Genomic DNA, 12,704 nt, shown 5'->3' on the forward strand with positions numbered 1-12,704 from the left:
GCTCGAGATGACGATAATACAGATCAGAACGAATTTACTTTCTATCGTCCGCGTTTTGGACCGTGCGCGTTTCGTTCTCAAATTTCTTCACCGCCTGCCTACCACCACAATCCACAGATTTTTCAATCTTTCGACCACTCTGCTAGTCCACATATTTTCTATGTAGATTGTATTTCGTCGTTAAACGGTCGAGTGAGCCTAATACATATTGTTTTCTAACCTATATGCGTCCAAGGAATTGATCATCGTTGATCGATTTTAGAAAAATCCGTATGTCGATCGAAAATATTGAATTAGTTTTTTCCTTTTATGATAATAATTTCAATGATCATCGACAAATAAGGGTATCTATTTAAAATAGGAAGAAAAATAAGTAAAGAAATATAAATAAAAAAGTTACATTTACTATTATACCCAATAACCTATAAATTTTATTTTTCATTGTTAAAATCCATTTAATTTGTTATAATGCATATTTTTTCTATTTTTTTGGTGCTAGTTTTTAATGCTTGTTAAAGTCTGAATAATGTCGAAAATAACAATACCCTGATCAATAATAATAAAATGTATAGATAATATAAAAATATTGCATAAATGACAGAATAGGATATATTCTTACATATAGGATATTACGTACACATGACACAAAACTTATTACAGGCGCGTGGCAGCATCAAATATCCGAAACACCTCTTCAAAAATCCGGTATTTTTTGCGAAGTTGTGGAACGTGCAGGTAGGTTTCAAATTTCACGTTTAATTACTTGGAAACTTTTCAACGTGGCTTCAAAGTTTTGAATACGTTTTGCAGCATAATTAATTTTAAACTCGTATTAACATAACAAAATTTAAATTATTTGTATAGGATCGAGTTCTATTGTTGTGTGTCAATTTAAATTATTATATTCATTTTCAAGTTCTCTCTATATAAAATATTAATTTCTCTCTTATTTTGAAATTAATCATTCCAGAATCTTCTAATTTCTGCCTCATTCTGTTTGCTTTATTCTTCATTTAAAGTATCTTCTTAAGATATCCCTTTTAACCTTTATTTTTCATAATTTTCATAAATCAAAATGACAATATTTATATATATATAAACAATTTGTTTTCATTTTCATTTTTTGACAACAATCTTATTATTAATACATAGATATAAATTTCTCTTAAAAAGTGATTTTTTTAATTTACTTAATTATGAATATTAATATTAATTTAACCAACCGTTTAAGTTGTATATCCCTACGATGCCGAAATGTGATGGTGGGAGGCAGCCACGTGATCGAGCGCGTGTTCAACAATAACAGCTGCACTGTTGCTGTTCCCTCAATTCACGCTCAGCCTCCGTCGAAGTCGGATCCTTGGTTCGTGAAGTCTTAAAGTTTTAAAGTGCGAATCTTTATTCGTTAAAAACAAGGAATAATAACATCAATCATTATTCTTAAATTCTTCAAAAGAATTCATGAACTTTTAATTTTAATTAAATCATTTTAATATAAATAATTTGTGAAAATTTAGTTTGTTAGTACGTATATCGTATCGCAGTTTCGATCCAACGAATCGTACGATCGATTGTGAGACTTCAATCCAACCGAAAACTAAGCTTGTTACGATCGATAAAAACATATAATCGCATAGCCGGGTCGTGGACCGTGGAAATCGGATTTTAATCGTCTCATTCGAAAATAGAACGGAACTCTCGATTCGGTGTTTGTGATCGATGTGCACCTGCAAGCAATCGCATCGGATGCTGTAAGCGACTGTTGGCTAATATCTCAACTTCGACGTAAAACGTATCGAGAGGGAACGATAAGCAGAGGAGAAAAATGCTTTCTACTCGAAGATTAATTGTTGCCATGTTTGGAGTTTGCTTGCTAACTGCTCTTCTCGAGGTAAAGAAACATTTAGAGATCAAATGTACTTAAATATAGATTTATTTTATTTCTCTTTTGAGATTTTAAAGAATTACACTTTATGTTTTTATATTTGTTATAATATTACGAAAACTATGTTATATATTCTCCTCAAGATCTATATGATAATATAGATCTTAAACTTAATATTCTCTTTTTTATAAATTTTGTGTCTTTCCTATAACATAACCTAATTTAATCTTGAGTTACGACTTACATTGATCATTAATTTTTACTTATATCCATTAATATTTTCTTACTATTGCGTTCGTGTATCGAAGAGAATTAAGATGTTATCTTAATATCGAAAATTATTCGAAACAGTTTTATTTCGTATATACATACCGTAACACTTTACATATTTACGATCGAAACAGGATGAATTGCGTAAAGATCGCCACCACGGCGATCTCGAGCCACGGAGGAAACGATAATTCTCGGCAATTACCGCTGGTCCTCGATAAATAAATATTTAGACGGAAATCGATCGAAGCAACAAAGAGACGAGATACGACGATACCAAGCGTTTCAAATCCCAGGAGCTTTTCTCTTTTCCGGGTCGGTGGATAAAGTTATCGGTTTCGCGCGATAAAAACATGTTGCTGTCTCGTTTCACCTCGAATCATCGATATTTCCTTTAACGTTCGCTGGCAAATTAGAGGCAAAAGGATCGCAGCGTTTTACGTCGTAATTAACGACTTCGAAGGAACCATTTTATTTCGCGTTGCGCATTGTTGCCAATCTCTCACGAACCTACGTAAATAAAAATTATCCTACCAATTTTCTTTCCATTTCTTTTAAATCCATTTTGCACGTGACTAATTACACCTTCTAATACCGCCTTCTACGACTTATTAATTTATTAATTTGATTAATTAATAAATCGTAAAACGACGATTTTATCCAGATACCAAACCAAACCAAAACCAAAGAAAAAAAAAAGGAATAAATCCAAATAAAGGAAATAATTTTATTTATCATAAGCGAAAGGAAGCGAGGTAGACACTTTCCTTATATGCCTGCGAATTTTGCCCCTCTCTCCTCGTGGGCTAATTACACATTTTCTCCCTGGTCGAAATCATTGGCGATAGATAAAAATCGACTCTCACACGGTGGTTTCGTATTTAACGATACTCGGAAGGACGGGCGGCGGCGGGGGGAGGGGGTGGGGGAGCCGAGTCGAAAGAAAGGTGAAGGAGAGGGAAAGAAACAGGAAGGGGAGGGGGGAGGGGCCCTTTATTTCGAGTCGCGATGTGTGCAGCACGATGCATATATGCATTAGGATTCAGGCCGAAAGGTCAATGTACAAGTGAGATAAGGTTGTGCCGAGGGGTGGGATCGCTCCTGGGTGAAAATACGCGTCGGGGAAATTAACGAAAGCTCGCGAAAGCTCGGTTGGGGGGGGGGGGAGGAGGGAAAGGAAAATGGAAACAGCAACAACAACAATCGCCTGGGACGGGAAACAAAAGGAGATGGGAAAGATCAAACGAGGAATGAGCCTCCTATCCCGCCACTACTACACATTTTTGGATTTTCTTTGGATTTTGTTTGGTAATACGATACAATACGATCCAATTGCTTGCCCTTCAAAATTTATTCGTTTTTAACCAATTTTAAAAAAAAGAAGAAAAAAGAAGAGTTTCGCGCAAACTTTTCTTCTTTTCAAAAAATATTTTATACGATAAATATTGGTGGTAAGGGGTGAGTCACGGAAGTGGGTTTTCTGAGCAAAATATCAACGTAAACGTGATTCGATGATTCGAAAAGAGCGACAAATGGACAAATGTGGATAGGAATAAAAATAAAATTTCTACGAAGAAATCGATTTGTTTACTTTTAAATATTAAGAGAGAGAGAGAGAGAGAAATAAGAAAGGAGAGGAGAAAATGGAATAGGATAAGAAGAGTGGGGAGAATTACCGTGGAAAAGTGCAATGGAATCTAGTAGGAATGATCAACGACGATGAGAAGCGGTGGACACGAGAAGTCGTGGGAGCTGACAAAAGGCTGGATGTTGCTGAGAAAACTCGTTTCCTCTCTTATGTACCTTCCGTACGTTGGCTGTCGTTCCCGCGTGCGCTAACAAAGTGGAAAATACTGTCGCTATTCCAGTTTGCATCAAGAAAAGGAATCAATACTATGTGTGTACTTGGAAATTATTTTAAATCGATCAATTGAATAAACTGATAATAAATAAATTAAGGAACCTATCTCTTTTTTCTTATTATTGATCGTGTTAAATAAACACTGATGTTAAAATAGTGTAACTTTTCAATTCGTTTCTTTAGAACGTATATATAGAAATAGCCAGGGAAATTTTTCGTTATGAAGTTGGTAGTGGATTAGCGAGTTCAAAGTTTTTTTTTTTTTTTTTCTTGAGAAGATGATTAATTCTTTCGGCACTAATGGTGTGCAGCAACGGTTAAAAGTTCGAAACCATTAACTCGTTCCAAGAATTCACGAACTTCGAGCAAATGTTAAGTTGGGATTTCGTAATCCTCGAAAAGTTGCGTTTAAAATTTATCGATATATAATATATGCAATTACGATCTTTATTTTAAATTTGTTATGAAAAATTGTTTGAAAAAAATGTGGAGAGAACTTGTTTCGAATAAAAAAAAATATATCACGTTGTTTTTATCCGTTTTAATTAATTATCGCTACTGCTATCAAGCACAATGTTTCGCGCAACGTTTCACGGATAAAAGGAAATTGATGTTTCAAGAGTTATAATGTAACTTTTTGACCCAGTTTTATCGTTTCATCGATTCTGTTAATCCGAGTCGAGTATTCTCCTCGTAAAACCTATTATTCTCCCGATAAATTATAATCCATGTTAGATAAAAGTCATAAAATATAGATACGGAATCAACTTTTCCCTCAAATTTCCTATCCCTGCTCTTTCGTAAACACGCTGCCCCAACAAGTTCTATTATTAAACTCGGCCAAAAACTGAAAGAAGAGAGAAGAGATGGGAAAGGAAGAAAGTATGATGGATGAACTCCGATACGACAACTTACCTCCTCTCTGTGTATTTTCGGCTTGATCACACAAGACTCGTTCACAATTCACGAGATAAAAGTTACACACGTCCGTTTCTGTTCGAAAATCCCAACGCGGCGTCCCAAGCGTCGAGGCCCAGTTTCACGCACGCACGTGCATTCCTGCTTGGCGCCATAAATGGGTCGCCTTTCACGACAGCCCCATCCTCGCGAGGAAGTATCATGGAATATTCAGCAAATTTTACCTCGTGCCTATGCACAAAGCGCATCGCTAACGTCGAAAGTTACCGTAACGTGTGCTGCGCCCTCCGAGAAACCGATTATCCAACGGCGGAGGGATCATCGAGTGCGATAAAAAGAAAAAATTCGTGTCGAAGTAGCGTTCGAGAGAAATCGAAACGCCCGAGGGATTATGTATGCGCTGTCACTGAGTAAAAATAAAAATGAAATATTTAGAATCGCTCGATCCGTTTTCTCCTGATTTTTTTTTATATTTTTTTCTTTTTCTCTCTCTTTTCCTTCTTTTCGAACGCAGACTCGAAGTGCAGATCATTGTTAGCGAGAAACTTTTTTAAAGTAGGTATTCTCTAGGAGAAGTATACACTCTTTTTTTTGCGATTTTTTTTTTAAGATAGCCGTAATTGAAGTTTGCGTTTTACGAAGACGAAAAGGTTTTCGAAGTATATCCAGATTTTAGAAGTAATTTTTTCTCGTAACGATCACTTTATGAATAATATACCGTTCGATGTAATCCTCTATTCTTGTACGCTCGAAAGTACGACTCGTATTTCAAATTAAAATAATCGCAAGCGAAGGGATCCTCGATTTCAATTATCCAGAAGGGGACGCAAAAGAGACGGGACAGATTTTATCGATAATCGCGCGTAAAGAGACAACTCGTAATAAAACAATAGTAATGATTTCGATCGTAATCGAAGCATATGCAGCATTTATCGTCCGCAGTGTTTATCGTAGCGTGGCGAACCGGCAAAGCTTGTCCCAGAGGTCGCTGGGAATTCCGTTGTGTGCGGCAGAAATGTGCGCGCGCAGCCATGTGTTATGCGTATGTTTGCGCAAAAATTAATGAATCGAGGCCTGCCGGGCGTAGTGGAGAACATTAGTTTCCGCGGCAATTTCAATTCCCCTCGCGCCGGGGCGCTTTGGAACTAAAATTAAACGCTCCCGTTCTAAGAAGAAACGGTCAATCGGAGAAAGAAGCTACGTGACACAAAAAACTATTTAAAAATATTCGTTTCGATTAAATTAAACGTTAAATCTGCGTTTTTCCTCGATCTAAAGATGGAAGTGGAATAAATTTAGATAATTCTTGAATTTGATCGATAGAATAAACGAAGACAATTTTCTTCGAGATACGTAACCTTACTGTTTTACATTTCACCGTAAATAAATATGGCAAAGTACAGCCGCTTGTAAGTCGATATAGGCGGAGGTCGCAAACAAGGGTCGTGGAAATCGAGATCGGTGGAGTCGACGATTCCCATGGTATGCTAATGAATCTCATAAACCACAAAATACCCTAGTGAACTGAATAACTTACCGACAACGTACCAAGAAACCAACTGACGATTGTATAGAATTTTTCAAAAACAGTTGATATAGTTCGAGATCTTCTTTTTTTAAACTTTTTCGTATTATTTATTATACAACGTATCTTTTCGACAAGCGAATGAAACAACGTGTTATCATATATTTTTCTAAACCGTCACCAACTTAGCAGGTAGTCGTTGCTCATTAATTTCGGCCGGCTCGTTAGCAGCCGCACGCTCGAACGATTTGCAAAAGCAACTTTTCAAAGTCGTCAGCCCAAATGCATCAAATGCAATTTAAGGTTTTCAAGCTCACAACTTCCCTTTCTTCGTTTTCCAACAACTTTTCTTTTTCCAACCAACCAACGCTCGGCTCGTGGAATCTTCTCGAGCCATTTTAAGTCATTTTGCTGCGCATCTTGTTTCTCCTCCACCTATTTTCTTCCTTCCGGGAAGAGTAATTCGTTTGGCGAGAGCTTTGTTTGTTTCACCTCCCGAATTGTTTATTTGTTCATCGGTTAGAACGAAATTTCACGAAATACATAAATAAAAACACCGCATTTTCTCGTTTTTCACATCGAACGTTTCGTTTAAATTACAATAACCGAAATTCATCCGGTTCAAGTGAATTTATACTTGTATAAATGTACTACGTCGACGTGTATTTTTTTTTTTTCCCCTCCTGTTCTTATAAGCAAATTCAACGCGTTTCTTTGAAAATTTTCTCCAAAGAGGCGTTGCGCACGAAAACACCTCTCCAAAGAGAACCGCGTTCCCATTTTTTCCGTAGCACCGTGAAAAGAGCCGCCGGAAACGTAGCTGATCCTCTTTTTTTCTCCCCCATTTTTTTTTTTCTTTCACATCATAAAGTAAGCTCACAGACCAAGTCCTCCTGCAGTCGAGGAAAAATTTTATTTATCAAACAATTTAACTCGTTCTCTTCCCCATCGAGAAAATCTTCTTCTTCTTTAATACAAAAATTTTAAAAACTTTCTAATACGTCTTTTCATCCCATTGCACGTTTAAAAAAAAAAGAGGAAACGGTAGATTTGATTAGAAAAATCCTCCCTATGATCATATCAAGTCGCGAGACTCCTCCTCTTCTTCTTCTTCTTCTTCTTGGCGCAGATTTTTCAAAAATTAACTCTTAGTCTTGTTGCGAGACGAAACGGTATCCTCTTGTTCTCACACATCCCCTTGGGAAGGCAGCTGCGTAGGAGGAGCCGCGGGCCCTGAAAAAGGAAGCACACCAGGCCAAGAGTCGGGTTATGGGGAGGCGGTTGTTCAAGAAACAATAGGGTGGTGGCGAACGGAGATAATTATCAGCGTGGACGGCGCAGCTGCGTCGATTCGTTTCACCCTCGGGGGCGATCCCTCGACAGTGCAACAGTCAAAAGGTAAAGGGGGAGAAGTCCAGCGTGCCGTGACACCACCACGGCTTACTTCTCGAACACGTGCGCAACCCTTTGACCACCTTGTCACACACTTGGCCTCCTCGTGGACACGCAACAGGCTGGCACGAAAACAGGGGGCAAAACTCTGGAACGCTCTGTTTGTCATTGTTATTCATCCCCTTCGAGGGGAATTATTTGTATATGAGAGTGATGATTGTTGTTAAAATTTGTGAACAGAAATCTCGTAGATTGTAATTCTGATCTTTTCTTTTTTTTTTTTTTGATTCCTCGAGATATATCGATTTTTATAATCGAAAAATACAACTTTTGTAATCTCGCAGGGAATCTAAAAACATCGTTTTCCATGCAACGAATCTTAATCTTTCGAATAGAAATTTACCAAAATTTATTTTCCATTACATTTTCTATACCTGTTTCATTTATCTACGTCAATGTTTATTCCATCGATGAACTTGGTCTACTATGACGCGATAAAGTACAGATATAATGATCTATATAAATTCTTTCTTCTGTTACAATCCTCTCCTCTGTTATATTCACGCTCGAAAAACCGTAGAAAGAAAGAGTCTGTCGATATGTATACTTACATATTTCTTTAAAAAGCTAAAATATATATGTTTAATTACTATTGTCATTGCATTCTTGTATACTATATTATAGTACACATAATCACGTTATACGTATTGGAAAAAGAAATAAAATTATTTTCTATCAATAAATGCCACGTTTTACTTTTCCATAAAGTAATAAAATTATTTATTTTCTACATAGATAAAAGTAGAATTTAAACAGAATTGGATTATCCGGGATTAGAAGATTTATACGTTCAAAGCGGCGCGGTCGATGAATTAATAACAATAATTCCTTCCTTTGTGTCCTCGAAAGAGAATTATTGGATTAAAGTCGCACTTTCAGACGCACTTTTTGCTACTATTAAACTTGGTGAACGGATTAGCGTTTGATATTCGAAGATACTTTGATTTCGTGAATTTATATATTCATTTTTTTTTTCCCCTACATCCAATGTATATATATTCAAAAAGGGAGTTTCTTTCTCTTGGAATTGAAAAAGATTAAATTTATCACGGAGCGTAGAAAAAAAAAAAGCATTTTGCATTCGTGCGCGTACGCGTTGTTTTCAGCCGACCTCGGTACAGGAAGATGAAGACAAAAAGTCGGCCGGCACCGTGCACGCGCCGTTGCATAAACACAGCGTGTACACGGGCGGCAATTTAGCCGAAATATCAGAGCCGCGGCGAACGATCGCGTAACGAAATTTAATTTATCTGGTGTTCATTATTTAAAAAAAAAAAAAAAGAAAAAAATAATCGAAAACAGTAGGGGAGAAAAATAAAGCTTCCAATTTGTATTTGTTCCCCAATCGCGAATTGTTGAAAAATTTGAAGCGATAAAAAAACTCAAAATTTCTGTTATTTCTCACCTGTTATCCCAATTTTATTTTATATATATATATATTTTGGATCGGTGTTTAATTAGCGGTTGATTAAAGATTTTTCTTTATCTGAAAAGAAAAAAAAAAAAATTATATCTCGCTGCGATTCGAACAGTATGGAAAATTAATGAGAAAAGAAATTCATTTTTCAAAGGAAGAAATATTTTCAAACGAAACGAGGTGAAACGTTCCATCGAACGTTCTTTTTAAATCGAGCGATACTCGCGTTGCCATTAAAGGATATATATCTATTAAAACGCACGCTGCGTCGTTTTCAGTCGAGTGGTTGAATTTGTTCGTGACCCAAGTCGTAAATGATCATCACGATTGAACGCGTTAAGAGAATAATTATGAATTTATATCGGGATATATATATATATACGATTTTAATTTGGATTTTATTCGAGGAGAGAATTTTTTTTATTTATCATATTTATTTATTATATTTATTCATCGATCGAATTGACGAGTCGAAAATGAATTAAACACGATTTACGAGGAGGAAAGGTTATGGTTGTGGTAGGAAATTCGAAGAGAAATTTCTATGGCGCGCCACGATCAGGAAGGAATGATTTTCAATCGAAATTTATCGGCGCGACCGGTGACTGAAAAAAAAAAAAAAATAAAAAGAACGAAAAGGGGGACACAAAAGCCGCCGCAATTACTGCTTCCGTTTTGTCCGTTCTACCGGATGTCCTATTCATACTCGTCACTATGAGCGCCGTTACTTCCGTCATTGTAGTTACGGATCTACGACCGATTGTAAATCATTCTCTTTCTAGTCTTTCTTCCGTTTTATAATAATCGGCACAATTGCGTGAAATCCGTTTAATCTTTAAATTTTCAAAATTACTGCTTATAATAATAGCGGACGAAAGCGCTATTGATTTCTTTCAGCATCGATTTTAATTACTGTTCCAAGTGTCCTTTTCCTAAATAATATTATCCAGAAGAGATTCTATTTTATAATTTTTAAACAAAGAAGGGAATATATGAAACAGCTGATAACGCATAAATTATTCACCGATTGCTTTTCACCGAGTTTCTAAAACTTGCATCGAGATACGATGGCGTCTCGAGATTCTCGAGATCGAACGTGTGATAAATTCTATCCGGCAAGACCGAGATTATAATGGTGGCCGCGAGCATGACAGATCTAGATCATAACACGTTCCTCCGTGAATTATGGATACAAGATGGTATACCTGGCCTGTAATTGAGTTTGAAAATGATGTAGTCCTGTGAAAGATTGCTCCTGAACATCTGTTTACGAAACAAAAGGTCTCCCTTTTCCCCGTCCTCGGTTCAAAAACTTCGATTCCTTGCGAACATGTACAAATGATCGATTATATTCCATTCATTTGTACTTGCTTAAATTAAAACTTAAAAAAGAAGGAGAATCTTGTAAATACTTCTTTACGAAACAGAAACTGTTCTTTCACTGATTATTTATTTTAAAAAAATAACATAACATTTTCAAACAATGATAATCGTTATTCTTGAAAATCCGAGAATCGAGATATCCTCAAATATCATCTTCTGGTTTCTTTTTCTAGTTCTTTTTTTTTTTTTCGTTAGTCATTTGAACCTGGTGGTTAGAGAGACAGGCAAATTCCACGGATTTGTCAAGCTCACGTTTCATTCGTATTCGAGCGACACTGTTTTACGTGCTAAGGAAAAGGAAGAGGTTAGGAGAAAGAGGTTACAAGCATGGAGAAACGATCGGAAATTGTTAAAGACCGTTTCCAAGTGTAGCCACTCGGATACTTATGCCAATTCCTTTCCAGGATGCAATTTCCTGTTCAGCTTCCGTACGTCAACCCTTTTATTATTGATTAAAGACGAAGAACCGGACACAGCGACCTTTCGAGGAGACGCTTCACCGATCGTGAAGAAAATTATTTTTTTTTTTTCGATTCCAAGAAGGATCTTTAACTATTGTTTATAAGTCGTACAAGAGGAAAGTTTGTCGTAAAAGAAAAAGTAAAATCGTGTTCAAAAAAATTCAAATCATTGATTGCCGATTACTCGAAAGTTAACCTAACTTTTCTTGGCCATCAATAAAAAATGAAATCCTTATGCAACTCAACATTCGAATTTTTTTTTTTTTTTGCGGTGATTGAATTTCTACTACGTTAAATATCATTAATCATATTGATATCAAAATATATGTAAAAAGAAATACTAACCTCAAATGCCAACTGACTCCGAGCAGCTCGAACTTTAGGTTACTTTAAGGAACAGCATATGTCGCATGTGTAATGAACTGGTCAGATAATTTGTCCACGGCAACACGGCCCTGAAAAGATCACTATTATTAACCCCTTTCATGGGACTTGTGTTGTGCTCGCAAATTGACAGGGTGCATCCTTACGTGATGATCGAGCTCGTATTACACGACCGATAAAATGACTTACAAATTCGTAAGTAGTCTGCTACTTGAGTCTTTTTTCTTCTTCATCTATATATATATACACAATTAAATTTTTATATTTTTCGTTATTTTTCTCAAGTTACTTTTAAATCGAATTAATGCAACATTTTCTATGTATAAATTAATATTTTTATAATATTTATGTATTATATTAATAAATATAATCAAAAGAGAGACAAAGAAATCTAAACTTTAAAAGAATAAGTTTTTTTGTAGTTTCATTTTTGTTGATACTAATGAATTCGACAATATGTCAGAATCAAAATTTTTATGAAAATATTTAAAATATGAAAAAGAATTTAAAGCTTTAATTACAATTATGTAGATTTTACGTTGTTTTTCTAATGATTTTGAAAATGTTTATTCATATTAATCAAGATTTTTACATAGAAAGAGCAAAGCTTCGAAGATAATATTACCTTTAATTAAGGAACTCGTATGATAGTTATTCGTGAAAGATAATGTTCGCTGAGAGGAAGAAAAATAAATGAAAAAGATAATTAAATGAAAGAATTCGATATTATTAAAAAAAACTTATTTTTAATATTAATTTATTCTTAATATTAAAAAATTCATTATTAAATTAATATTCAATTATTGTTTTTAAAAACTTATAAAATTTCTATAACCTTAAAATTTTAATCTAAAAACTTTTATAACGTATTTCGAGCAAGTGACATTACTTCATCTCGATCAAATTTACTTGGTGTTGTCGCTAAGGAGAAAATAAGGCAACGAAATAAAAGAAAAGAAAAGATAAAAAAAGAGTTTCACAAATGAATGGAGCCCGGTGCAATGATGCACCTGATGGCTTGGTGACTGTTGGCGCGTGCCAACAAACAGCGACAGCTGTCAGCTGCGACGAAACTATACCACTGGACCGAATCGTTCTTTTCATTACAAACGACGTTCTTCGTGCCCTCTATCTTCATTAATTTCAAA

At 35.5% G+C, this 12,704-nt stretch overlaps 1 protein-coding gene and 1 long non-coding RNA gene across 2 annotated transcripts in view; one reads left to right on the plus strand and one right to left on the minus strand.

Moving 5' to 3' along the window:
- LOC100867568 (uncharacterized) overlaps window positions 1-12,704 on the plus strand; it is a 17,350-nt gene continuing 4,646 nt past the window's right edge. The window contains exons 1-3 of the mRNA XM_012486750.3: window positions 1-192; window positions 661-735; window positions 1,232-1,891. Of these exons, the coding sequence (XP_012342204.1) occupies window positions 1,826-1,891 (66 nt within the window). The 5' untranslated portion in view covers window positions 1-192; window positions 661-735; window positions 1,232-1,825. The remainder of the gene's footprint in view (window positions 193-660; window positions 736-1,231; window positions 1,892-12,704) is intronic.
- Window positions 7,348-12,583, minus strand: LOC105735509 (uncharacterized). Its single transcript, XR_015293055.1, has 5 exons — window positions 12,446-12,583; window positions 12,182-12,230; window positions 11,703-11,789; window positions 11,518-11,627; window positions 7,348-7,692 (listed from the first exon to the last, which is right to left on the minus strand). It is a non-coding gene; the product is annotated as an uncharacterized LOC105735509 (long non-coding RNA).

The sequence above is a fragment of the Apis florea genome, unplaced genomic scaffold (assembly GCF_048593485.1).
Source record: "Apis florea isolate Af1SG1 unplaced genomic scaffold, ASM4859348v1 contig_3203_pilon, whole genome shotgun sequence".
Lineage (NCBI taxonomy): Eukaryota > Metazoa > Arthropoda > Insecta > Hymenoptera > Apidae > Apis > Apis florea.